The following is a 27,924-nucleotide window of genomic DNA, read 5'->3' as shown; positions in this document are numbered from 1 at the left end:
TTATATGGCCATCTATTAGGAATTTGAAGTGCAGTGCTAAGTTAATGGCAAATGTCTTTCTGATGGAGAAACTCAGGTGCTGTTTTATTCAACTTGCCCATGGTCAAACAGTGAGATGGTGACAGATTTTAGAATCATATTTTTGTTATAGGTTCTCAATAGATTAAGTAGTCCCATTAATTTGGCAATTAATCTGATTTTCAGGCTGGGGTTATATTCAAAACCATGTAAAATTTGGGAAAATTGGATTCAGAGTTTAGTTGCCGTTGAAATTCCTTCTGTTTTTACATTGGAATATAATTACATTGTAATGTAATTATACATTGTAATGATAAAAGTTGGCTTATTGACTTTGCTTTTTGCCCAAGCCTGGGACCTTTCCTTTCCTTTTGCTGTCTGCCTTGCCAATATATGCTGCTTTTTGGTAACGGGGAGGTTTGTAGAGAAAATGTGAGTGAATGAGTTCTAAATCAGCAGTTTCCAAATTATATTCCAAGGGAATGTGGAAGGATTTTGTTTGATAAAAATGGTTTGTGTTCGGGAAAAACTGGTTAAATAAAGTTTATTTGTTCAAGGACATTACAAGTCTTTGATACACAGGTGTGCATGGGGATGTTCAACAGGGAGTTATAGTATCACATTTATTTGAACAGGAAGCGTAATTTTTTAAAGCACCTTAATGATTAATCTTCCATGAAATACACTCCGGGAACTGGTGTGAGATTATTAGAAAATGATTCAAAATAAACCATAAGAGACTCTGAAATAGAGAACAAACTGAGAGTTGCTCAAGGGGTATTGGGGGGGTGGGCTAAATGGGTGATAGACATTAAGGGGGGTGCTGGTTGAGATGAGCACTGGGTGTTATAAGTGATGAATCACTAAATTCTATTCCTGAAATCATTATTACACCATATGTTAACTAACTTGGATTTAAATAAAAAAAGACATCTAGTCAAGTAAGATAAAATTAAAATAAAATAAAATAAAATAAAATAAAATATTCAGAGCACGTGCCTATTCTATTTGTTGTTATGTGTCACACTCTTTTTCTCTATTTATGCCTGACTAGATTTTATTTTCATGGAAAGCTATGGTTCCGAGTAGACAATACATAGCATTAATAAGTATTGCCTGATTATTTGATTTTTAAAGTGTTTATTTGGGGAGCATAAGGAAAGGAAATTCAGTTTATAAATTACTGCTTTTGAAAATCTTCTGTTCGGTTTTCTTTTATAAGTAAATATTCCTAAACTAAAATGTATTGTTTATAGAGAATTTCTCTGTTTTTCAATTGCAGACGTTGGGGATCAGCCAGGTGAGGTAGGTTATTCAGGCTCTCCTGCAGAAGCACCTCCAAGCAAGTCGCCGTCAATGCCGTCACTAAACCAGACTTGGCCTGAGTTGAATCAGAGCAGTGAGGTTAGCAGATCTTCCCTTTTCTTTTACTAACATTAACTGTTTTAAGGTAAGAAGTTCCAGACAGAGTAATTTCAGCAGATAGCTCTGTCAGTATGCATGCATGAGAGAACATACCCAATATGACTGTGATAAAGGTTTATAATGACGTGACTGAGCTTTTCCAGGTATTTTTCATAATAAATACTATCGTTTGGTTTCCAGCACTTATTCCTGCTAAAGCCTTGTGAGTTAGATGGGGCAGACACATGAAGTTAACAAAGGGGTGGATATCTTGGCCCACATATCTCATAGCCAGAGAGGGTCTGGAGCTAAGATTTAAACACAGATCCTTTGACATTCAGTCAGCTGTGCCCACCGTATCACACGGTCTTCTCATTTCCTGTAAGCAAGGTATGTGATAATATATTCCGTATCTCAGCATTGGAAGTGAGTGTGAGAAGTCACTCTCCAGCTTTCCACATGAAAAAAGCATTTTCTACAACCCAAGCTATTTATAATAATTTAGTTCTATGCTATACAAAATGGAACGATTTAACTACCAAATACAGTGGCTAAAAGATAAATCGTGTCAGACCAAGCACAGCATGCAAAACAGAATTTGAGACCAAATACACTGCCTCCCCCCATTACTTGAGCTCCTCTATAGAAAACAATAGAAATAGGGCCACTCTGATTAGGAAAAAAAAAAAAAAAGCCCAGAGGCCCTCCCATAGGGCCACTCCGATTAGAAAAAGAGAAGGCCCAAGGTCCCCCGACTCTGCTAAACCTTAATGCTGTGTAAAACTCCTAGGAAACCACTGGCCCGGTCTGTGAGAGCAGTTTTCTTTGTGAACAAGTACTTTTTTTCTTCTGGTTTTTAATATCACTTTTATAGTGCTACAAACCTAGAAGTTTGTTGTTTCAGGAAAAATTCTAAGCTTTCTATGTTTTCCATGTATTTTAAAGGCTGAAAAACACTAGATGGAAGGGACACTAGTTAATTTTACATAGTTGGAAAGCAGAGAAGGAACTGGCAAGTTTTAAGTACTTGCAGCTGCTTTATGACATAATCACAGATACGTGTCTGAGACCTTATAACATACATTTATCATCAAATAACCATCTAAGTCCTTGTTAGAGGGAGGAATTAAGGCTTAAAAGAATTTACTAGTAGGAACAAAAATTTACTAGTAGGCTTTATAGGAAGTACGGTCAGTTTTCTTGAAATCACTAATTTTTGCTACATCTATTCATTTGTCATTTTTAAAAGCACTATCAGATTAAAGGAATATTTATATTCCATTGATATCAGTTCATAAATAAAAGCAACTCATTCTAAATCAACTCAGTTCTAAAGCCCATCTTCGTTCTCAGTAAAATTGCATGTGATCATTAAAGACGAATGGAGTCCCTTCCAAATTCTGATTTCAGTAGTTGCATTTTCCCTTAAATATTCCTAGCAAGTTTCATTTTGTAGTATTTGCTACAATGTTCATGAGTGTCACAGTTTTTTTTAACTACATGTGAAAAATCAGAATGTTACTAAAACTAACATTGATTTTGAGACAATTTAATAGTATTTATAAAAAGTATATATACTTAGGGTATGGAATTTAAATTACATTTTAATTTTCTACCACAAAGCACTAATACTCTTTCAGCAAATACTCAGCACCTGCAAACACGGACGGGGCACCGGTTAACACTAATAATGGCTCCTCACATTTGTCGAGCATAAATTTTGCTGTGCCAGCTCTGTCCAAAAAGCTCTCACATGTGTTAACTCCTGACAGCTTCGTCACAACCTTGTGATACAGGTATTATTAGCTTCATGTTACCGATGGTGAAACTGAAGCACAAAGAGGTTAAATAACTCGCCTAAGGTCATACAGCATAACTAGGATTCCAGCAGTCTGGTTCCAGAGCATGCTTTTAGCCATTATACTAAAGTAAAGATCTGGGTGTTTCTCTGCTCTCCAGGTAGCTTATATATAACCTTAAAAAACCCAAGTAAAACTTCATGCCACCAGATAAGATAGGTGATGCCTTTTTTTTTTTTTTTTTGGCAAAAATCTTCTGCATCTAAACTTTTCTCCATAATTAGATAATTAGGATTTTAAAAATTTCTTCTCTACCCCTGCAACAATAATTATTGAAGAAACTGATTATATTAACATCACTGAAGTGATGTCCGTGACAAAAGTGAATTGTTGTGGGTTTTCCTTATTCAAGAATCATTTTGAATGCATTAGTATTTCTATCTTAATTTTTATGAAAAAACTTATCTAGAGGGAGAGTTGTTGAATGATTTATATTATCTATTTTTGTAGATAATTTTCATCAGCGTATTTGCTAATCTTTAATTTCTACATGTCTTCTCAAATTGAATATCACTATTTTAAATAGTAAGTCGAACTTTGAAGCATAAAAATGTATACTTTTCCACACTGAATTACAGAAAGGATTTTGGCTAATAGAGTAGGGTGTGTCTGTGTGTAAACATTTGTGTGTATATATTGTACATGTGTAGATGTTTTTCCTTCTTCAGAGAATAACTGATAATTCTTAATCAAATTTTAATGCAATTTTGATATAAAATTCTTAGCTATTTTATTACTAAGATCTCCCAAACAAATGGAATTTACTAAAATTAACATATGATCACTCCACCTGTTTTAAGAGGTATGATATTTGTGTACCTCTTTTAGAGGAGTAGTATTTCATATCAAAATATATCTTCTATATATAACACAAACTCAGATGCTTGATTTGCTCTCATTGTGGCCGCATTCTGATTTTTCTAGCATGGGGTGGGGGGCGGTGCCTGATGGGCAGTTCTGTCTTGTGGTCTGGCATGGCCCTGTTCGTAGTGCTGATGGCAGGGGTTGACTTGCTACAGATTGACATAAGCTCAAACATATATTAATTCCGGAAATCTTTTCATTTTACCTCAATTATATTTTATTAAATATCTCTGCATACGGATAAAATATGTGCACGTACATAATAGAATCATCTTTCAGGGGTCGCACTGGCAAGTCACGGTGACTTGCTTTGTTTTGACCAAAACTTTGGTACGCAGGATTCATTTAGCATCACCAAATCAATACATTAACATTAGAATTTTGAAAGAAGGATTTGAAGTAATACTTTCTCTAATCAAGACCAACCCCTTCACATTTTTACTTTGTTGCCATTTATATCACTTAGATTCTCTTCCTACAGGGTGTTTTGAGTTTTAATTCTGTGACACTTTGAATCTCTCCCGTTGAGATTGCAATAAATTGTTATTCTACGTTGGAATGTGAAGCTGCCCGCCTTAACATTTTAAGATGACCCAGCATAGAGAAGTATAAAATGTTTATAGAAAAACAGCAATTACGGAATTTTGTCAGGCCTTTGAAACACAACTTGCAGTGCAACCTCTGAATTACTTTGCTAAATCTTCTCCAATGATCTTTGACTCCATCTTTCTCATCATGCTGACTTGTCTCTCCTCTGTCTGTTCAGCAGTGGGAGACATTTAGTGAACGCTCTTCAAGCTCACAAACTCTGACCCAATTTGATTCTAACATTGCACCAGCTGATCCTGTAAGTCAATCACTTAGCTTGCTTGTTTGAAATTAATTTTATTAACCCAAATTTCCATTCATTATGGTTTTTAGCTGATATGCATGATTGAGTGGAGTGCTTAGAGGGAAATGGTGGCAGGCTTTTCAATTTTTGTGTGCTTAATGGTGGAAAGAACATTTTTTTTTTTTTTTTTTATCATTCTCTGTATTTTCTAGTTATTTTGATGACAGAAAACTGTATGTTTTTACAATCTGGTATATGTGTCTAAGGAAGTATTTTGTGAAAATTGGTTTAGCTGACCTTGTTTTCATTTGCTAATTAAGTGTATGTTCTAGTAAACATATACTGTGTATCTCAGTGAGTGACACTTAGTAATACTGTTTTATTTGTATGCTTACACATCATGTAATATGTACTATGTATGTAAATATGCAGTGTCCTCTTTTATTTTAACAGTCCAGATGATATGGCTTTGACTTAATTAGTATGTTGAGTTCTGTTATACAGAATCAAGCTCAGCAAAAGAATACAGAGTTGTTGGTCACAGATTCCCATTGTGCAAGAGAGCCTCCGTCTTGTCTTCCTGTGGCTCACTGTGTTGCTTTGAAAATGCTACAAAGTTCACATCTCAGATTTAAAAAATAAATTCTATCCCCGTAGAATTAATTTCATATATGCCCAACTTGGCCCTCAAATTATTTGAAAACTTCAAAACCGTAGCTATTAACCATTCTTCTCACTGTTCACTCCTCCTTTTCCTTTTATTTTTTCTCTTAAAGAGAAGGACATGCTAATAAGCACCTTTCAAAAAGAAAAGAGGAAGTAAGTAGGAAGGAAGGGAAGAAGAGAGTAAAGGTAGGATTTTTTTTTTTTTAATGAGTTGAGTGGAAAGATACGGAAAAAGTGGCAAGGCATTCTTTATAGATGTTTCTGATCAAAGACAGCCATTAGTTTTTAATTAAATTTAGAAATAGCCTTATTTAATGTGGATTTAGAAGAAATGGCATTTAAAGATAGTAGTACATCTTAGTAGTTTAAATGAATGGATCTTTCGTGTGCTTCATAATTTTAAAAAATTTGTATCTGTGAAATAGTGAGGATGCTGTTGTATTGAAAACAGATAACTTATGGAAGTGTTTTAAGTGTCTGTTTCATAGTTCATTAACTATGTAGATCATCTGCCTTTTGCTTCTCTTACTGCTGTTTTGAGGGCATTAACCTTCAGTTTTGATCTGAAAATGAAGGAGGAATAAAAAAACAAAATATAATTTCTGCTGCTTATTAGGGCTGTAATTAAGCTCTTTTGGGAAGTGACAGGTGCTATGAGCTGAAAGACAGTTTACCTTTGCTCTAAGTTTTATTTCTCCATATTATTCTTGTCTCCTACTTAGTCAAGTTATTTTTATTTAAAATACTTAATGGAAGTCCTTTTTTGAGAAGGCAAGTTTGATGTAGCAATAAAGAAATGCTTTGTTTTATTCTCTAACCCTGAAGAGAGGTGAAAATAATCATGGTATGACGATTTTTTGTCAGGCCAGGAAAGAACATTATGTATAAAAATATAAAACTCAGAGGCAAAATAAATTGAGTCATGACTGGCAGGAAATGCCAGGAAATATTTGACTTCATAATATTGATGTTCTTGTAACCTTTTGGAAAAAAATACCCAAATTTATTAATTCTGGCTCTAGTGTTGAAAATGATATGGCTCCACACTTTGTGTTTTTATCTTCAGTGTGGCAGGAGGTTCTAGGAAATTGTTAATTGCTATTTTTAACTTGAATTTAGATCTATAAACTTGATAAAGTTGGCAGTCTTAACTATTTATAATCTGGTACCTAGAAATATCTTTTTTCTGTTACGGTGCTAAACTTAAATCTAAACTTTGTTCCCCAACTAGTAATCTCACTTTAAACCTGGCATTAGGAAAATGCCCTGCTCCCATCGAGGATCTAATAAGTTCTTACCCTTCGCTCAATGCTTATCTGGCGTACTGTCTTCTACAGAACACAGCCTATACCCACAATCCCAAATGATCCTTTGCAAGGCTTCAATAAATAATTACAAGTGAGTAAGGTCCACACAGATTAGAAGAGAGTCGCCTAAGAGAAAAATATCACTGCAGTTCTAATATGCATTTACATACCTTACAGTGTTGGAAACATTTAATGGAATGGTTTTTAAAAGCTAAAAATTATAATTAGCCATTCGCTCAACAAGGTGAAAGTCTGTGAAAAGCCCCACACTTCTCTGTAGCACATAGAGACATCTATATCACACAGTACAGTGACCCCACATGCACACTGAGATGGGTAATTTTTAGGCTCCCAGAATTGTGATGAAATTGAGTTTCTGATAGCTCATTTCCAGAAACTTGATTGCTTTTGTTGAACTACTTTATCATTAATAGCCTCTGGTAGAATCTGCTTCTGCTACTAAATTCTAGACTGATGAGAAGTGTAATGCTCTAGTCTTTGCCATGATGTATGCCCGATCTCGAGTGCCGCCGAACTTCTGAGTAATTCAGGGTATAAAAAGGAAGTGTAGTTTGCTTACAGATTATGCCCAGCCAACTCACCTGGTTTGGTGGGGCCCCCTTCTAAGTGCCTCTGATACTCCCTAGGGATGTAAAATGTCTCTCTCTCTCTCTCTCTCTCTCTCTCTCTCTCTCTCTCTCTCTCACACACACACACACACACACACACACACACACAAATTCCAGTCTTAAGTAGACCACAGCTTAATCATTATAAGTTGATGGTTATAATACAGCTGATTGTGATAATTATCATATATAGTCGTGAGCAGGATTGTGGGCAGAATACTGTGAGCTCACTCAATCCAGTGTATTTGGGCAAGTTTTCACAAAAGAGGTTATGTTTGTATGCTGAGGTTTGAGTGAAACTCTGAATTGGCAGGAGTGGACAAGGGCATCCCAAGCAGAGAGAATATCACAAGCAGATCTGGTAAGTGGCAAGAGTATAGGGTAGACATGTGGTTGGCGATTCGAATGATGGGGCTAAGGGTTGAAACCAGACTGGGAAGAACTTTGTGTGCTAGACCAGGGATCTGAACTTAATCTCCTAGACACGAGGAGCCAGCCGGGAGTGCCGTGACAAGATGAGGTGAGAAAGGCAGTTAGGGAAGATCACTCAGGCAGGAAACAATGTGAAGGATCAATGGGAACAAGAGAGAGCAAGCTGGTAAGTGACACAGAAGTGGAAAGTAGGCAGACTGGGTTCAGACAGGATAATGGGATGTAAGGCAAGTGGAAACTACAGATAAATGAGCATAATATATTTAAAATGTGTACGTGAAATCAGATGTCCAAATATATGACACAAATGTGCCATAAGTGATTAGGAATGAGTTTCCTAGAGGTGATGAGGTGATTTTAGTAGGTGGAAGAAACTGGGCAGAGCCTGCTAGTCAGTCTTCCTACTTTTTTCTCTGTAAATTTGGGGATGCTAATTTGGAGCAGAGAAGGTGTTACTTTGGCATCTTATGGCTCAGGATTCAGAAGCCTGTAGGCGTTCACGGTTCTTGATTTGGATGTGGAAATGCTCAGAGGCAAAGCTCTCTGTTCTGCTGCAAGTCTCAATCACAAGCGAAGCTTCTGACACATACGGCAGTTGTAGGTTAGGCCTGTCATCTGTGGAAAGCCCTGCGAGGGGCCGCCTTGTCCTGCAGCGGGTACAGCCGTTGCGGGCTCCCGGCAACCAGTGGTTGCATGACTGAAGTATGTGACCCAGAATTGATTTGCTGGCACAGAAACTTAACAGAAATTATTTGGAGGATGAATAGAACATTCATGATTTTCTTTTCTTGGGATCATTATCGTGACTTCCATGGAGTGTACTGGAAATATATGAAAAGGCTACTTAATCGTTCCAACTGTTACAAGTTCTATGTATCTGATTTTATACGCACGCAAAATATATATTAGATGAATATTAAAACATCTAAGAAGGTTTTTTTGCTTGTTTTTTCCTAGTTTGGGGTTTGGAGTTAAGAACTTATCACACGAACTATCATTTTTTTCTCCTTTGACCTTGCCTTACGAGGTTAAATTCTGATTCTCATGGCATTTATTTCTGCCACTAACATTGCGAGTTAAGAAAGTAGTATTTATCCCCTAAAGCCATGTTTTTTATAACTGTAAATACAACAAAGAACATCTTACGTGTATTGTTAAAATATTTCCCTGAGAATGGCTCTCTATTATATGAGAAATCTAAACTTGTATCCACATATGTATTTATATTTATAACTGTGATTTTAGAGTTGTAGAGGAAATGTTCGAACTTTGTCCAGAGCCTTGCTGGTATGGGGGCAGAAAATTGCTACGAATGGGTGTACCAGTACAATTGCAACAAAAAATTCATTTGTCATAAATTGGTTGGATGTAGAGATTACGAGAGTAAGCCAGGGAGACTTGTCAAACAAGAGACAGTGTCATGGAACTGAACTTTGTCTAGCAGAGGCTTCGTGTCGCCTGCTACTCAACCAAAAATGGTGTCTGACTTAAACTGAAAAGTCCTGATCCTTCACACTAAATCATAAACATAACTCATAACTGGATATCTGAAATTTCAGGATCTCAAGTGTAGTCTTTAGTAGGAGCACACACAAAATAGGAACTGAGTCTTCATAGAAGGAACTGAGCCCCCTAGCAGTACTGGTCAGTTGCTATTCAGCCAAATGCTTGATCCCATTCTGGTCCCTCCCCGTGGGTCTCAGCTGCCAGGGCCAGGTCTGCCTCGTACCCAGGTGCACCTTTCTCCTTCTCTTGTCTTTCCGAGAGGCTTGTCTCCATCCTCTCTTCTTACTTTGCTCTTTTCGTTCTTTTCGGAGGTCTGTTTGGCCAGTTTCCTTACTCCTTTAACTACACTTGCCACTCACAAAAGGATTTCACATGTATTACAGTCATGAAAAGGTTTAAGAAAAATGTGAAAATGTTGAGAGTAGGAGTCTTATTCCTCTTAAAAAACGCATGCCTTTGTGGAAGTTTTTTAAACAGTTCTGTAGAACTAATCTGTAGAAAGTACGTGTCGTGCCTACTGTTAAAATATAGCAAGGATTATTACCTTTGTTTTGTATAGGAAGAAGTAAATGTCCATTTTTTTCAGCAGTTTAGTGAAAGAGTTCAATCTGTTAAGTGTTTGGGTTCTCACGAAATAGTTATTCACTTTAACCTCAAAGGTTCAAATTCGTATAATTTCATGAGATCGTCTCACACTCTGCCTTCGATTATTGTCTTCAGTGGTAGTTTCATGGATCTTCTTTTCACTCAAACCTTAACCACTCAAGCTAAAGTGTATCTTTTGTCAAGGAAACCAGAATGTTAGGCACGCAGAGTGAACTGGACTTTTCGCTATAATTCTGAAACGTTCCATTAAGAAATTAATTTTCGCGCTTGCCTTCGCATGAATGAGAAAGTCTGTCCGCCAGTTTTTAAAGTGTCGTCAATTTTTACCGTTTCGTGGTGTCGGCGTGGCACTTGTGATGTAAAGTCTGTGTTTCCCGTGTGCCTGCAGGACACCGCTATCGTGCATCCGGTTCCCATCCGCATGACTCCGAGCAAGATCCACATGCAGGAGATGGAGCTGAAAAGAACCGGCAGCGGTGAGAGGGCTGCTGCCTGCTGCCGGGCCGGGCTCCGGTTGGGGGTTAGCGGCAACTAAACGCACAGTTCCTCTTCGGGGGTTCACGTCTAGTTCATCATTGTCTGTTTTTTAACATAGTCCTTTCTGCAAGCATGCATATACGTGCGGGCGTGTATGTGCTTTTCATCTTGTATCAGTTGAGTTTATATTACAAAGTCTTAAAGGAAGGACTCTTGGCATATGTGGCGTTCCAACACCCCGTGGGTTTTTATGATAACTGGTGTGAATTCACATTTTAAGCGTGTTGGGATTTTAACCAAAGAGGTTTACGGTTAAAATAAATTTTAGCTTTAAAATTGTATGTTTTGCTTGAACTCTTGAAGTTTCTCCCTACTTTAAATTTTTTGTTTTTAACGTTTATTCATTTTTGAGAGACAGAGAGAGACAGAGCATGAGCAGGGGAGGGGCAGGGAGACACAGAATCCCGAAGCAGGCTCCAGGCTCCGAGCTGTCAGCACAGAGCCCGATGTGGGGCTCGAACTCACGAAGTGTGAGATCATGACCTGAGCCGAAGTCGGACGCTCAACCGACTGAGCCACCCAGGCGCCCCTCTCCTTACTTTAGATTAAATGTTTTAGTTAGGGCTTCTCAGAGGTATATTTATTTTGTATATAAATCAGCATTATAAATTACCTTTTTTTTTTTTTTTTAGAGAGAAAGATTGTGTACATGGGAGGGGCAGGGGGGGAGAGAGAGAGAGAGAGAGAGAGAGAGAGAGGGAGGGAGGGAGGGAGAGAGAATCGTAAGCAAGTTCCATGCTTAGCAGGGAGGATGACACGGGGCTCGATCCCACCACCCTGGGATCGTGACCTGAGCTAAAAATCAAGAATTGGATGCTTAAATGATTGAGCCGCCACCCAGTCACCCCATAAACTACTAACTTTACAACCATATGTGGGGTGCTTTGTTTAATTACCCTGAAGGGGATAAAATTAATGAAGTATGAACATACAACTTGACTCTTCTGTTATAAAGTATCTTCTGTTACGGCAGAAAACTAAATTCTATATAAACAAGCTTATGTTTTATTAAAAATACTATTTTGTCTTATATCTCATGGCATACCTGCTACTTCTTTGAAATACCTAAATGAAGTCTTGAACTCTGAGATTTATGAATGTATTAATTCAGGTCTTGTACTTTCACCTATTAATTCTCTACTAGATCATACTAATCCCACTAGCCCATTACTTGTGAAAACGTCTGACCTGTCAGAGGAAAGTAAGATAAATTCATCGGTGAAATTTGCTTCTGGAAATACTGTAGGTAAGTGAAAAATAGCATTACAGCTTCCATTTGAAGTTGATTGAGTCTCAATTTAGAGTCTGAATAATTCAAATGTGTAGCTATTTCGTATTACCTTTACTGAATAAAGTAGAGATTAGTCAACCCTTTGACACCTCCTACCCTCTAGATGGGTAAATGGTTGCTCATTGCCTCCTGGACCTGCTTCCTGGAAGCAGGCAGGCTTTCTGTTTGCCATCCCTCTCGGTTAGCCACGTTTAGTCCGTGACTCCTCCCACCAGCTCCTTTCTCTCTCTCTCAGTAAATTGTGTGTACATTCATTTATGCAGCCTGTGTTAATGGAATACTGCGTGCCAGGCTCTGTTCTAGACACTGGGGATTCAGCAGTTAAAACAGAAAAAAAAAAAAATCTTTGCCCTAGTGGAGCTTACATTCGGTAGGGGGTGTAAAAGAAAAACTTAGTTTAAAAAAAAAAGGAGCTCGTATCTTAGGAGATAATTCACTCAGTTGATAAGGATAAAGCTGGGAAAGGGAAGAGGAAGTGACATTTTAAATAAGGTAGTCAAAGAAGAGCTTACCAAAAGATGACATTTGGGTTAAAATCTGAAGGAGATGAGGGATTCAGCTTTGAACATCTGAAGGAAGGACGTTTAAGGCACAGGAAAGGGCACATGTGAAGCCCTGGTTTAGAGTAGTCATCAGGGAACAGTGTAAGAATGGCTCTTACTGAATGAGATGAAAAGCCATTAGAAGGTTTTGAACGAAGAAGTATGTGGTTGGCCTTTATTTTTTAACAGGATCACTCTGGCTGCTGTATTGGTAACAGGCCTGAAGAAAGCAAGAGTCAAAACAGGGAAATAATAGAATAATATTTAGACTATATTAGAATAATACAGGCGAGAGAAGATGACAGCCTGGCCTGGAGTGGTAGCAGTGGGAGTGCTGAGAAACGGTCAGATTCTGACTCTGTTTGGTGGGGAAAGTACGTGGGACTTGCTTACCTGTGTGATCGAGGATGGGGGTGAGAGGTCAAGGGCGATTCAGGGAATTTTGGCCCGATACACTAGGAACTGAGGAAGGCTGTGATAAGAGCAGGTTTGTTGGGGAAGATTGGAAGTTGACTTTTGGACATCTCCAGTTTGAGGTGCCTGTTAGAACATCCAAGTGGAAATCGGGTAGTTTTAGTATCATTCCTGTAGAATTAAACAATTCAGTTATTTGATGAGAAAAAGGAACGGGGTACATTTTGAAATGAAACTAAACCAAATAACCAGTCCCTTTAATTTATAATCCTTGAAAGTGTGGAGTAGTATTAGTGTTCCTTCAGATCGACCCTGGAGTTTCTGTTTTAAAATCTGTTACTGTATCACAACCATTAGGCTGCCTCTGGAGTTCTCTGCTCCTCATAAGAGTTTGAGGAATTGGCAGTGATATTTTCTCAGGCGAAAAACGGTGAACCTCTGGCTAATTTCATAAGTTTTATTGTGGTCTATGCATATTTTTTATTCCTATTTACATTAACTTCTCTAGATTATAACTTGTTCCGTGTGCATAGTTTTGTTGTGTAAATATGCCATGATTTATTTGATTTATATTTAATTGTTAACATTTAATGACACTAGGATGAACTCTTAAGCTATTAGCCAGTTTTTAAATGTCTCTGATTTGAAGTAATAATTATCATATTTGTTTAGAGTGTCTAGAGTAAAAAGTGAATAAAAAATTATTATTAAATAGGGTATATTCCATTTATCAGCAGATGGGTACAGTAGTTCAGACTCTTTTACTTCGGACCCAGAACAGCTTGGAAACAATGTAACTCATCAAAGGTCAGTATTTCTGTCAATAAAAAAACACATGAAATATGTTGTCACATTGTAATATTGAGAATTATTTTAGAACCAAGTATACATTATTTTCCTCTATTCTTCAGTTCTCTGAACGCTGTTAGGTTGCCTCCTGGTTTATGTAGAAGGGAAATGATTTCGATTCTTTCCAACTCTAATAGGAAAACAAAAGGAACCCTTATCTTACCCCGCGGTAGTCTCTGGAAGGTTTGGGAAGTGCTGTAGTAGCATTAGCAGTTTAAGGTAGTCCTTTGTGAAGGTAAACAGCTGAGAGTCTAAATAGGTACTAGAGGTACAGATTTTCTTTTAAAGCCTTGGTGGCAAGTGCCAGCAATTCTGTTTTGAGATGCCATCTTTCTAGATGGCACACCCTCATGTTGGGCTACCTACCCTCCCTGAAGATCTGCGTGACATAGAACTTTTCAGACACAAATAGAAAAGGTGTGGGATAGGGTGAAGGTGGCCAGGGATTTGTCTGCAAGGGTTTAACTTAACCATCCACTAAAATCCGTGGACAGGACAGGAGCATCTTTTTCCCCTCTCCTGTTATACATGCTCAGTATCCTTTGGCCACGTGCCTGGAGGATGTATATAGAGACAAGTAACACAGAATCTCAGAAGAGCTTCTTGAGTCAAAGCCTGCTTCTTCATATAATTCTTTCTGTATATCTTAGAGTTCTCAGTCATCTTGAGTTTTATTCTCCTTTTTATCCCTATAAGTGAGGAGCAGATTGTCAGAGTCCGTGAGACTCTTTTTCAGAATACAAAAGACTTCGGTGGCAAAAAAGTGAATCTCTGGGGGGGGGGGTGTCGAAAATGAGGACAGTCCCCTATACGATGAGATGGCCTGTGGAGACACAGGAATGGTCACCTCAGATAGTTGAGCAAGATTCTGCTTCACTTTCCCAAACTTCAAACTTTAAATAAGTTGAAAGCTAACCATATCTGAAAGTGAAGTCTCTCTTTCTTGAAAATGATTTTTCAAACTAATATTACCTTTAATGGAATGGGAAAACCATTACTAGGTTTTCAGTCTACCTTGAATTCATGTTAATAACTTTCTTTTCAGATTTTTTAAATGTATAATTATCCTTTATAATAAAAGGGTATTTGCCCCATTAAATAATTTTTTGTTTAACGTATATCAGAAAGTCTTCTCTTTATTCATTGGTATACTTGTCATACCTACTTGAGAAAATGTCACACCAGTGAGATCATTTGCTGCTTAGCCAAGTTGAATGCTTAAAAAGAAGAAAGCTCCAATACCAGTAGCATCACGAAGTGTAATGGGTGGATTTTGTAGGTCTCATTCTGGAACGTCGCCTGATAACACTGCACCACCGCCTCCCCCTCCAAGGCCTCAGCCTTCTCATTCTAGATCATCATCTTTAGATATGAATCGGACCTTTGCAGTCACCACAGGTGGGTCAGAAGACCATAAAATCATTTGATTCTAAAGTTCATTAAAGAGCACAACATTTTATTTTCTTTTCTCTTAATATGTCTCATTTTTTTATCTGAAGAAGAATTTTGAATTTAAAAGGTGTCAAGTGAGAGGAATTTTTTTTCTTAATGTGATTGAGTTAAAATGATAAAAGATGGGAACCTGAGAGATGCCACCAGAGAGTTTAAAACAACCATGTGGAGAGAGATTAAGGAGGGAAAGCTGACAGAGGAGAGAGAAGACATATAACTTACTCCAAGGTTTTAATTTCTATGTAACTGGTTGTATTGTTGTTATGTTGATCAAAATAGAAAAGTTAGGACCAGGCGATGAAGATGTTCTGTTTTGGACATTATGAGTTTGGAGTGATGAGGAAAAGGGGACATGATAACAGGCTATTGGACTTGTGGGTTAAGAAAGATTGTATTATTTGGGAATCATTTACATAGAAACGATAGAATGAATGAAAAAAGAAAATTTGGACGTCTGCGCATTTTATAGCTGAAGAGCATTCAGAAGTAGGAGAAGAAAGCCAAGATGGTATAGTATTATGGAAACAGGCATGTCACGACTGTCTCGGCAGAGAACAAGAGAAACGAGGTCTGAGAAAGGGCCATGAGGCTTGGTTATTAAGTCCTACGTAGATAGTTTTACAGGATAGTAAATGCCTTCTAGTACTTATCAAACATTCTTACAAATCTTCATCATTTGATCACATTCACTCCACCTGTTTGTTGTACTAGCAAAGTGTGTATTTACTAAAAAGACAACTTGTGTGTTTACTCAGGACAACAACAGGCTGGGGTTGTTGCCCACCCTCCTGCAGTGCCTCCAAGGCCACAGCCCTCACAGGTAATCCTTCGGTGCTTCCATTACTGGGTGGTCTTATCTGTTAGGCGTTCACTGCTACTCTAGAATTACTTTGAAGATCAGGAATTACCTAATTGTCATTCTTTTTTTTTTTTTTTTAATGTTTATTTTTGAGAGAGAGAGAGACACAGAGTGTGAGCAAGGGAGGGGCAGAGAGAGAGGGAGACACAGAATCCAAAGCAGGCTCCGGGCTCCGAGCTGTCAGCACAGAGCCCCACACGGGGCTCGAACCCACGAACCGCGAGATCATGACCTGAGCCAGAGTCAGACGCTCAACCGACTGAGCTACCCAGGCGCTCCTCTAATTGTCATTCTTAATGAACATTTCATTCAGAGAAGCTAAGTCTTGTTTGGAAGTCAAGAATAATGATTGGAGTTATCTTTTGAAAGAAGCTTAAAAGTGGACCAAATGATAATGTCTTGATAAAGGAAGGTTTAGTGGAGAGAACAACAGGTTGGGTGACAGGAGATGTCCGTTTATGTCCTGGATCTAGCAGCACCTCAGTGCCCTCACTGCATCTCTCTGGCGATGTTATTCCAGCAGTAGAGGAAGTGTCAGATGACCTCTGTATCCCTGCCAGGCAGAAATTGTTTCCGTCTAATCTGTTCTAAGATTCTCGATTATAGCTGTTAGTTTTATGAGACTGGCTGGCTGACTACCTTTTACATGAATGAATTCGGTTGATTTGTCTGGGTTAGGTCCTTATAATGAAGTTGGTTATTTGAAGTTAAAAAGATGGTTTCTTAGTCTTTACGAGCAAGATACTGAAATTTGAAGATTTTAGTATGTATTTTACCTCAAGTACTAGCGAAAATATATATTGGGTTAAACTGGAAACCCAGGGAGTTGGTCACTTGATTCAGGAACCAGTCCAGCGGGGAAGACAGACCTGTAAACAACAATTACAGGACAAGCGCTGCTCCAGGCGTATTTGTAAAATGCTTCGCCACAGCTTTACTAGCTAGTGAAGTCAAGGGTCATGTTGAAAAGGTGTAAGTAAAACAAAGGAAGTAAGGCTTTAAGCAAAGACTTGAGAGATGAAGTAGTGTTTCTTGGGGAGAGGGCCCTCCAATCAGAAGGAATGACATTGCCTGGCATAATCAAGGGAAGACGAGTTAGTTCTGTGCAACCGGAGTGACAGGGAATGAAACTGTGGACATGGGGAAGGGGCAGATCATCTCCAGATCAAGATTTTTCTTACAGGAGATGGAGAATTTTTAACAGATAAGCAGGGAAGAGACTGCAGATTTATTCCTGTGTTGTCCTGTACTTCCATCACAATAAAACTGCTCACAGTGTATTTTAATTCCTTGTTTTCTTGTTCTTATCCTGCACTAGACTGTGTGCTTCATTAGGTCATGGGCCTTATTTTTTTGTTTGCTGTTATTTCCATAGTGCTTGGCCAAAAGTTAGATCCTCAATAAATGTATTTTTGGGTTGAAGATTTTAGAGGATTGCTCTGGCAGAGGAGTGGAAGAAAATTGAAGGGAAGTAATGCCAGAGTATTGGGAGAAGAGTTAGAGTGGTGGTTTTCACACTTTAACGTAACCTTTTTAGAAATATGATGGAACATTGTTTTAATAAAAGTAACTTTTTTAAAGCACAAACTGTTGTGCAGTGGCCCGATGAAAAAAAAAGAGACACAAGCGGAGAATCTGGGAGTAGGGCCAGACCCTCCCTGTCCTCGGATGTACTTTCTTTGTAATAAGAATTTTGTAAAAGTATCTTTTTTTTAAATCTCCTTGAAAAACTTATTTATTTTGAGAGCGAGTGCAAGCAGGGGCCGGGGGGTGTGGAGGGGGGCGCGGGGAGAGAATCCCAAGCAGGCTCCGTGCTGTCAACGCAGAGCCCAGCCGGGTTTGATCTCATGAGTCGGACGCTTAACCACCTGAACCACCCAGCTGCCCCTAAAAGTATCTTTTTTTATTGAAAGTTTGTCATCTTAACCTTTTGAGTGTCTCAGCATGTCACTTACGGTTTTTTAGAGGCTAGATGCTACTGTAGCTCACCTCCCTGAGTTTACAGGTAACAAGGTTATTTGTACAATGTATTTTCAAAGAAGGTTGCTGCCAGTGATACACTAATGTGTGTTCCTCCCTCCTAAACCATCGTGTAGGCTCCTGGTCCCGTTGTGCATCGCCCAGTGGATGCCGATGGCCTAATAACTCACACTAGTACCTCACCTCAGCAGATACCAGAACAACCAAATTTTGCAGATTTCAGCCAGTTTGAAGTATTTGCTGCATCAAACGTAAATGAAGAACAAGAGGATGAAGCCGAGAAACATGCAGAGGTCTTACCGGTGAGTTTTCAAGGGCTTAGCTGATTTTCTGCTGGGAAACGCTTCCCACATTATATTCATAAGTAGGTCTGTAAACAGAGGAACCTCTAAAAAGTAGATACTAGAATGAACATGAGTGAATAAAATATCTTCTGCTGCTGCTCTAGAGGATTTCCGTTCCCTAGGTCTGTGCTTCTTAATTTTTTTAATTGGTCTTAGACACCTGCTGGTTGCAATATAATGCTTAATAAGAATGAGAATCTGTGTGGAAGTTAGTTGTCGTGTGAAAAGATACAAACACAACCATCTGGTCATGGCTGAAACACTGCTCAGGGGCTTGCTTCTTAATGCTGAGCGTCTGATGTGTGATTTGGTGAAGATTTCCGTGTAATAAGTGGCTATGGTTACCATAGCTACACTCCATTTGTGTGACAGTAAGTCACTTCAGTTAGACAGCAGCGTTCCAGGAGATTCTGTTTAGTTCTAGTGGCAAGAACTTCTCTAGGGATTCCTGACCTCACTAAACGTAAATGTGAAGTTGGAGAGACTTATTAAAGCTTCTTACAGATCCGATCCATGGGAAATTTTCTACTAGCCGCTTCTTCAAGCCTGTAACTTTCTGCCTAGCTCTGGGGCCTCTAGGTGTGTGGGCTGTGCCTCCAGGAAGGCAGGGCGAGCCTGAGGGGAAGTCCAGGTGTGCCCAGGGCATTGGGTACTCGGCTCTCTGGGGTGGAGGCATCCGCTCCCCCAAACGCAAGAATTTTCCAGACTGTGCCGGGCTGCATTCTCAGCCCTCCCCTTCTCCCTCAGAGACCTGTCACCTTCCCTGCTCCCTGCCTTTCTGTAGGACAGAATAGTCATTGTATGGGGTTTTCTCAAATTCCTTATTATCAGACTGAACATTTTCTTAATATTTTACTCTCTGATTTGTTAACATATGTATTTATGCATAATTTTATACTGATTACATATAGTTAGGAATGATAATATATTCATCTCTAGGTTGAAAAAGCTTCTGATCCTGCAAGTTCTCTTCGAGTTGCCAAAACAGATAGTAAAATTGAAGAGAAGACAGCTGCTAGTGCTCCTGCCAATGTGGTAGGCGACAAGTCTTGTATAATATCGGTTATTTTGTACATATAAAATGTTATATGACGTCATTTTTACCTTGTAAGATTTTTAAACTGACAGAAATCTTAGAAATAAAGTTAACTGTAGAGCAACCTAACCCACCCACTGCCAGAACTGTAATATACTGAGTCGGTCTCAGAACAAGGTCTGCCCGTTTAAAAATTCTAGGAGATAATAGTCTGTCATCCAGTATAGACCATAGGTTCTCAGAACTCATGTTACTACATTGTTCACATGCGTAAAATAGAGCTTCCTTATTGGTCACATTCAGTTTGTTTTATTGCAGTCTTAAGTGTCATAGGGAAAAATGGTCAACCCTTGAAGAATGTTATGCTCTGGGCTCTTCTTCTTGACTGTTTTGGGGATTATTTTTTCCCCAGCACATTTCATGAAAATTTCTACACACACGGTAAAGTTGAGAGAATTTTACGTTATATACATCAAAAAACCCACACTTGACCGTACCATTACCAGTTTCCTGTACTTGCATTGTCATGTATCTCTCCGTCCTTTATCTACATCAGTTTTTCGTATCTGTTTTTTGCATTTCAAAGTAAATTACAGATACTGGCATATTTTTCTGTTCAGAGAAAAGTCTTGGTAATTTTTTTTTTTCTGTTCTCATCCAGATATTCCCAGTAGTTATTACAGCACGTGCCTCTGAAAGTACTTAAATTGTGCTTTCTGGACACCTTAGTTTGTACCGTATTTCTGTGATGTTTTTTAATAGTGTGTTTTTGTCAGCTCACGGCAACACATAGCACTTAACCAAAGATAAGGCAGTTGATTCTCATTTTTATCTATGAACAGTCAAATCAGGTTATGGTAAATGCCAAAATACCATATTCGAATCTCAGTTTCCAACAAAATGTCCACTTGTATTCAAGAGTTACAAATTACTGGGGCTCCTGGGGGGCTCAGTCGGTTAAGCGTCCGACTTCGGGGCAGGTCATGATCTCACGGTTTGTGGGTTCGAGCCCCACAGCGGGCTCTGTGCTGACAGCTTGGAGCCTGGATCCTGCCTCAGATTCTGTGTCTCCCTCTCTCTCTGCCCTCCCCGCTCATGCTGTCACACGCATGTGCGCATTCTCTCTCCCCCCCACCCCCAAAATAAACATTTAAAAAGTTACAATTATTGTGCATTTTAGTTATGAGTTTTAAAGTATTGCCTAGCTTTCTACTTCTTTATAAATTGCTTTATTATTGATATATTTTAGTATTTTTGAGTAGGAAATCCTAGGATAATGGATACATATTTCTGGAGACTCCCTTTTATACTTATTAAACAGGTATATATATTGAGCATGTTTCTTGTTAACATTTAAACTGTGAATATTATAGTTTTGAGTCAGATTTGGGACTCAAGGAACTCCTGTTGCCCTTTTTTTTTTTAATTTTTTTTTTTCAACGTTTATTTATTTTTGGGACAGAGAGAGACAGAGCATGAACGGGGGAGGGGCAGAGAGAGAGGGAGACACAGAATCGGAAACAGGCTCCAGGCTCTGAGCCATCAGCCCAGAGCCTGACGCGGGGCTCGAACTCCCGGACCGCGAGATCGTGACCTGGCTGAAGTCGGACGCTTAACCGACTGCGCCACCCAGGCGACCTGTTGCCCTTTTTAAAAGAGTATCTTGTTAGGTACATTCACAATTGTGATGTCAACAGCCTCTCCTATTGAAATGTAACTTAGCTGTGGTTACATCTGTATAAATTGTTTTAAAGTGGGACAGATGACTTTTAATTTTTGGAGAATAAGCAGTTTAAAGAAAGCAAATGATGTTGGTGAAGTGCTAATTAACCGTGAATGTCTTCAGGACATGCTCCTTGTTGACGGAATTCTTCTCTTCCAGAGCAAAGGCACAACACCCCTTGCGCCACCACCTAAACCTGTTCGCAGAAGATTAAAATCAGAAGATGAATTAAGGCCAGAAGTTGATGAACATACACAAAAGACCGGTGTCTTAGCTGCTGTTCTTGCATCACAGCCTTCTATTCCTAGGTAATCAGAGTAGTTCTGAAACAAATGTAATTACTAGTAACAAAAAGCACAGCAATTAAATTATCAGACTAGCTCTTTAGTTGAGCAGAGGTTCTCAGCTTCTCCTCTTTAAGCATTTTCTCTTTTATGAGCAGGTGCAATATGCTTTCCACTTTTCCTCTTTCTATTATTAAGTTCAATTCCATTTTAAAACCCAAACGCAAACCCTTGAGCAGATTTTTAAAAAATTGATAGTGTAGAATAACACTAATATTTTAACTACGGTTGTCTTAGATCCAGCTGACTCAGGGGCTTGTGCGCCAAATTCATCCCATGGCCTGTTTTTGTAAGTCCCAGAACTAAGGCTTTCACATTTGTGTAAAAAAGAGAAGAGCCAAGAGAAAGGAAAACAAAACAAAACAAAACAAGAATATGCTGCAGAAACCATATGACCCACAAATTTAAAATATTTACTGTGTGGTTGTATACAGAAGAGGGTTGCTGATGAGTTCTACAGAAGAAGAACAATTAATAATAATTAAGCTTTGATACTTTTGGCTGACCACTGAAACCAAGTAAGTGAGGTTGAACTATGCCATTAAGGCAAAAGATGCTCTTCTACTTTGTGGATTTAGTGATAGGTCAGGGAAGAGTGAGAGAACTTAAAGATAAGAAATGAAAGTCATGTTTTCTTACCCTCTTTATCTTCTCAGGTCTGTTGGGAAAGATAAGAAAGCAATTCAGGCATCAATTAGACGCAATAAGGAAACCAACACAGTTTTGGCCAGATTGAACAGTGAATTGCAGCAACAATTAAAGGTATTCTGAATCTCTACTGGGGAACTTCCATGGACTCAAAACATCTTAGAGTTAATAGGAACTTAGAAGTGATCCAGCAATTCATAGGCTATATGGAACTTCCCAGGTAGCAAGAGAAACAAACGAGTTATCGAAAATGTTCTTTACGCCTTTGAACCTTTTCATATTAGAAGGAATTTTGCATATTCAATTCTGGTCTGATTGCCATACCCTACATATATATGGCATCACTATTTCTGTAATATTCCTGAACTTTCATAATGAAACCCTAGAGAGGAAATGTCGTGACCTCAGGTACCTCCAAGATCATAGACATGGTGCTCTATGCTCTTACTGAATTCTAAGATGATTTGAGTATTGTTAGTTTATCCTTTTATCAAAGACAACTCAGAATCTATTAAAGGGACTCAAACAGGTCTAAAGAAGAAGGAGGCTGCGGACAATTTAGATCATGTCACATGTGGAAGAGAAAAGACTAGCCTTCAGTAGAAATGCTGCTTATGGCCAGCGTGTACTCCTGTCAACTGTACTTGAGAGGAATGGGTTTGTTTTTCTTACTACTGTGATTTCTTTGAATCCCTCCAAATAAAAATTAGCCAGAATCATTTATGGTTTACCAACATTATTAAATATTCATGTCTTGTAAACCAGTGGCTCTCAAATCTTAACATGTACACAGTTAATCAGGGGTCATGTTAAAATGCAAATTCTGGTTCATATTAGGTATGGCATGGGCCTTGAGAATTCTGCATTTCTCATAAGCTTCCAGATGATGACTGTTGCTCTCAGTTCGCGTAGCGAGGTTGTAAACCACAAAGATGAGAAAAGAGTCTGTGGAAGTATAAATTGAATTATGAAATTTGTAAAATAAATGCAGAGTTAGTTCGTTCCCAAAACATTCTGTTTATATCCCTCATCTAGCATTTATCACACTATCTGGAATTACTGTCTATGGCACATTTGTCTCTCTGGCCTACTAAAATGAACTCACTGAGAGTAAAGCATATTTTCTGCTCAGGGCGACCGTAATACATTGTCCAAATCAAAATACTTTTCAGAGAAAAGAGAGAGGGATGTGTTAATGTGTAGGCCAGGACATCAGAAATAAACTGGGGCTCCCCTAGATAAACTCACAACCGTATTGTCTCCATCCCCAAAACCTAGCGCATGTTAGGCATTTGATAAATACCTGTGAATGAATGGTATTTTTGTACAACTCTTTGATCAAAGAAGAGATTTGTAGTCTATGGTTATGAATTTGGTCTGTTGTAAAGGAAGAATGTAAAACTGAGAACAAGCTTGCTTACCATATCTTGACAATGGAAATCTTATCAGCACATGTTTTTCTGAAGAACTAAGGAAGCCTATGGAAACATCTATATAGAAGCTATGTTAAAAATCACTTTTCTCACTATATCTGAGAACAGAAAAAGGAAGTATGATATGAAATAGGAAGAGGTAGCTCTGGTTAAAACACGATACTATCAGGGTGATCGAGAAAAAGAAAAAACAAAGCAGGTGAGTTAGAATTTCCTGGCTGTCTGAAAAGACGGCTCAGAATCAACAGTGATTAGAAATTCTGATTGCAAAATAGATTTATTCTTTGTGAAACTGAAACTCAGATGAGGTTCAGGAGTTTTTATGACCAGATATCACCAGGAGAAAGAATCTGTTTAATTGATTCATCAGCTGTTATTGCAGGGGGTAGGTTTTATGCAAAATGCATGCATGAATAGCCATCATTTGCAAACTTTGGCTTTTCTAATAATTAAAAAACATTTTATTACCCTGATTTATTTTGTAAGAAAAAGATTTCAGTTAAGATCGTATCTTAATTTTGTGTACATTTAAAGAAACTACTTTTCTCACGTGAGGTATCCTTTTAAAATATGAATGACTATCCCTTCATCACAAGTTTAAATTGTTTTCTTAATGCTTAGTTGTTGTATATGTGCCTTCATTTTTGTGTACTTTGAAATATAACTTAGCTTTGCATCTTTTCTCAGGATGTTCTTGAGGAGAGAATTTCTCTGGAAGTTCAACTGGAACAACTTCGACCGTTCTCTCACCTATAAGCCAATTGCCGTTAACTGTGAACATACCCATTTTTAAGCAGTTCTGGGTCCAAGCCAATTTGGAGACCCAGACAGTCAGCTCACTGCTTAATTCAACATTGAATTTTATGATTCTGTTTTGCCCTATATGTTCACCTGTATTTAAGTATCTTTTATTTTTTAATTTCAACAATAAAAGGGTCAGGATGACTTTTTCTGGAGGTTATATTGTTTTTGTTGGCACAGCCCACTCTTCTTTACTCCGTAGCATCAGGAACTCGGAACATGGGTCCAGTGCACTTATGTGGCCAGAACCTCACACTGATTTGATTTACACTACGGCCTTCCCGTTTATATCTCAAGCACAGACTGAAATATTTGCAAAAGGGGAGACAAAATTAAATGAATTGTCAAGTTGTCTTTTAGGTTTACATAAAGCACCTATGGGTTTTTTTTTGTAAAAATCTTTAGAATGAGTTTCCTACTGAATTTTTTTATTCGAAAGAACTATATTGCATGAGGCACTCTTTAACCCTAATCAGCAGTCTTCGGGAGTCATGTGGCACTTTCAGGTTCTTCCATGTCCACTTGGGGGTCAGAATTTATCATTTCTCTTGTGAAAATTTGAGCCATTTTACCAGTAACTTAAAATTTTCGTGTGTGAGGTTTTGACTCAGCAGTCATGTAAACTTACAAGATAGCTACGAAGCCAGGCCTTTCTTATTTGTCTCCTAGAAGGGAAGGGAAAGCGTTGAAACCACCAACAACATAAGTACCGTCCACTTGGAAACATCACCATTTTTTGCATGATTTATGCACTTGACTCTCAGAAGCTTATGCTTATCAGTCACTACAGGGATTATTTTCAGGTAATAATGTTTTAAAACTTCTGAGGGCATTAATTATCACAGAATAAATGGAAATTTCTTGAGATTTCCAGTTTTACCTTCAGCTATCCTGTCCTTCATTCTTTTGCCATAGAGACAGGTTTTTTCCTATTAACGGAGCTTCTGAGGTGTGCCCTATTAAGAATGATATACTGTCTTAGAATTTGTTTTACATTATATGATAAATACATTTTGATCACATTTGTAAATTTGCATTCACTGCTGACCAACAACAGATGTTCCCTTTAATGGTTTATTCTGTCCGTCGGATCAAGATGTTAAGCTGCATGGATATATCATGACAGAATCAAAGTGTGATTTTACACTAATAAAACAGCACAATATTTAACTTCTGTATATTTTTTAACAAGAATTTAAGTTTTCAAGAATTAGAAGGAATCTATGTGTTTATTAAAGATGTTTAATATAGCCCCGTTCACAATCCTAGACTGTACTAGTAGATTTTATTATTATCTTAAAGGAGAACATGAAACAGGAAAGTGACAACTGAAAGCTTCCAATATGAATATCTACTTTAAGTGAAAAATATTATTACTGCATACATCAGCAAAAGTTTCCAGGTAGCTAACAGATTATGGCTTCAGTTTGTTAAATAATTGAATGAAGGCCTTTTAAAGACACAGAAAACTACTCAACACCTATTTTGCTGTTTCTCTTAAAACAGAATTGTCTTACTTCCTTTATTTTTGTTTCTTAAATGTTTTTTTTTTTTTCCCACCAGCCTTCTAATTTAACAATGTCTAATTTAACCTTTTAAAACTTACTTGGTAGGTCTAAAATTTTAATTTTGAAGCCAAAGAAAGAAAGAAAGAAAGAAAGAAAGAAAGAAAATTTTGAAGTTTGCAACCAAAAAACACTTAAGAGTCACAGAAAACTTTTTAGTGCTTTGTAGTGGTTTGTTTTTAATGCTCTCTGGAGGACTACATTCATATTAAGGATATAGACAAGTTTTTAAGTTATTTATATTACTTATACACATTTCTAAATCAATTATATCATGAAAATTTATAAAGATATGATAAGTCACCAACAAAATATTTCTCTAAACTGATCATTTAAAAAAGGCTTTTTATTCCAATTTTGTTTTTCATTAGATCACAAAATAAAACTTTCAAATTAATCAAAATAATATTGTCTATGAAAATAACTACCAAAAGAAGTGCTTCAAAATTTTGGACTCAAATTGTTACTGTACATTTCACATAGTTGAACATGGATGATAAAGCTTAAAAGTTAGGAGGGACTAAAGTCCCTAGGGATCATCCTAGTTCGTTCTCCTATCATCCGTGACAGATCGTCATTCTGCTTCCTGCTGGATCTTCTGGAATAGAAAATACATTGTGTTTGCCAGGGAGAATTAGCACCCAGAATGTTTTCTCACTTGTCCAAACTGCTTTTGATGGCACGTTGGAGTGCTGACAACCATAGGAATTTGTCGTCCCCAGCCTCTGTAGCACAAACCCATTCACGTTTTGGACCTTGAACAATAAATGCATTCCTGATATCTGTAAAAATATTTGAGGTATACTAATTAATGTTGGTAGGTCACAATCAAAATGTTTTAAAATTCAAGAATTGACCAAATCACTTTGAGAATTTTTTGAAAACTAAAAAGGGATTCCAACAAATACAAATCCAGTTTAGAATATAAGTTCCTAAAAATACTGAATAATTTAGATATCTAAGATAACTTTTGTCTTTGTAATTGTTCATTTGTAATTAGCAGTTAGTTTTAAAGACGAAATGGTAGATGAGGTAATGTTCCTTAATTTTTTGTCTCGGCCACTCCAGAAGAACTGGAATCAGTAAGGTCTGCACTAAGAGCTGGTGCAGGTAGAGATGTGAGACCTAGGCCTGCACCACGCCGGTATGAAGGCCGGTGTCAGAATTAAGCCAGTTATGTACTTGAGTGCCAACCGTCTAGCAGGTTATAGAATGATGTTTTGACACAGGGAAGAGCTTACTAAGGGGAGGTGAAAGCAGACATCCTACCCTCCTTAACCATTCCCGGTGATTATAGACAGCTTAACTCAGGTTATCTGAGTTTGTCTTCTAGGTGGAAATATTTATTTTCACCTTTGGTGTTCATCTTTCTTCAGGCTCAGATTTAAAATGGGGCTAACACTAATGGGAAGCATCCCTTTTAATTGAGTTCCTTCTCTAAGATCTTGCTTCCAGCTTTATCCTTACGTCCTGCCTTGACATGCAGTGAAAAATATTGGCCAGATTGTCTGGCCTAATAGAAATTGAGGAAAGAGAAAGATCCTTTTAAGCTTGGGAAGTAGAGTGCAGGATAATAACTAAAAATAGGCACAGTAGTGTTTTTAAGTAGGATTTCTTTTTGTAACAGACGATAGTTCTATTGAGGTTATTAATGAATGAAATGTTTGTTACTAAACATCCTTGGCAAATCTGTTAATTACAGAAGAACTTTCAACTTGAATATGAATTTAAGGAATAAAAGGTGCACAGATCTGTAATAATCACTTAGTCCCAGTGGAATGGGAATGTAGATAGAAATCTAAAATAGTAGCAAGTATAGGCAGTGTAGAGTCCCAGTAAAATGGAAAAGTGATGGATAATAATCTAAAATTGTAGCATTTACAAGAAGTAGCCAGTAGTGGTTATGAGGGCTCCAGCTCTCCTGTCAATTGCTTCAAAGAACTCAAGATGATATTCGTTCATGCCTCCCTTTGTGATTTTTGA

The 27,924-nt window shown here is 37.9% G+C and overlaps 2 protein-coding genes across 10 annotated transcripts in view; one reads left to right on the top strand and one right to left on the bottom strand.

Moving 5' to 3' along the window:
- REPS1 (RALBP1 associated Eps domain containing 1) overlaps window positions 1–24,520 on the top strand; it is a 90,623-nt gene extending 66,103 nt beyond the window's left edge. For 2 of the 8 annotated variants that reach the window (XM_043592465.1, XM_043592461.1), the window contains exons 9-20: window positions 1,301–1,422; window positions 4,912–4,992; window positions 10,512–10,599; window positions 11,805–11,906; window positions 13,642–13,714; window positions 15,036–15,154; window positions 15,964–16,028; window positions 18,164–18,349; window positions 19,331–19,426; window positions 21,310–21,458; window positions 22,151–22,256; window positions 24,263–24,520. In XM_043592465.1, the coding sequence (XP_043448400.1) occupies window positions 1,301–1,422; window positions 4,912–4,992; window positions 10,512–10,599; window positions 11,805–11,906; window positions 13,642–13,714; window positions 15,036–15,154; window positions 15,964–16,028; window positions 18,164–18,349; window positions 19,331–19,426; window positions 21,310–21,458; window positions 22,151–22,256; window positions 24,263–24,331 (1,256 nt within the window). In that variant the 3' untranslated portion in view covers window positions 24,332–24,520. The remainder of the gene's footprint in view (window positions 1–1,300; window positions 1,423–4,911; window positions 4,993–10,511; window positions 10,600–11,804; window positions 11,907–13,641; window positions 13,715–15,035; window positions 15,155–15,963; window positions 16,029–18,163; window positions 18,350–19,330; window positions 19,427–21,309; window positions 21,459–22,150; window positions 22,257–24,262) is intronic. The other 6 variants (XM_043592462.1, XM_043592463.1, XM_043592469.1 and 3 more) reach the window with 6 other exon arrangements.
- A 1,351-nt stretch (window positions 24,521–25,871) lies between these two features.
- Window positions 25,872–27,924, bottom strand: part of ECT2L (epithelial cell transforming 2 like) — an 82,404-nt gene continuing 80,351 nt past the window's right edge. For both annotated transcript variants that reach the window (XM_043592459.1, XM_043592460.1), the window contains exon 23: window positions 25,872–26,723. In XM_043592459.1, coding sequence (XP_043448394.1) covers window positions 26,596–26,723 — 128 coding nt within the window. In that variant the 3' untranslated portion in view covers window positions 25,872–26,595. The remainder of the gene's footprint in view (window positions 26,724–27,924) is intronic.

This window comes from Prionailurus bengalensis, chromosome B2 (assembly GCF_016509475.1).
Source record: "Prionailurus bengalensis isolate Pbe53 chromosome B2, Fcat_Pben_1.1_paternal_pri, whole genome shotgun sequence".
In the NCBI taxonomy this organism is placed as follows: Eukaryota; Metazoa; Chordata; class Mammalia; order Carnivora; family Felidae; genus Prionailurus; species Prionailurus bengalensis.
This window is presented reverse-complemented; position numbering and strand designations above follow the sequence as displayed.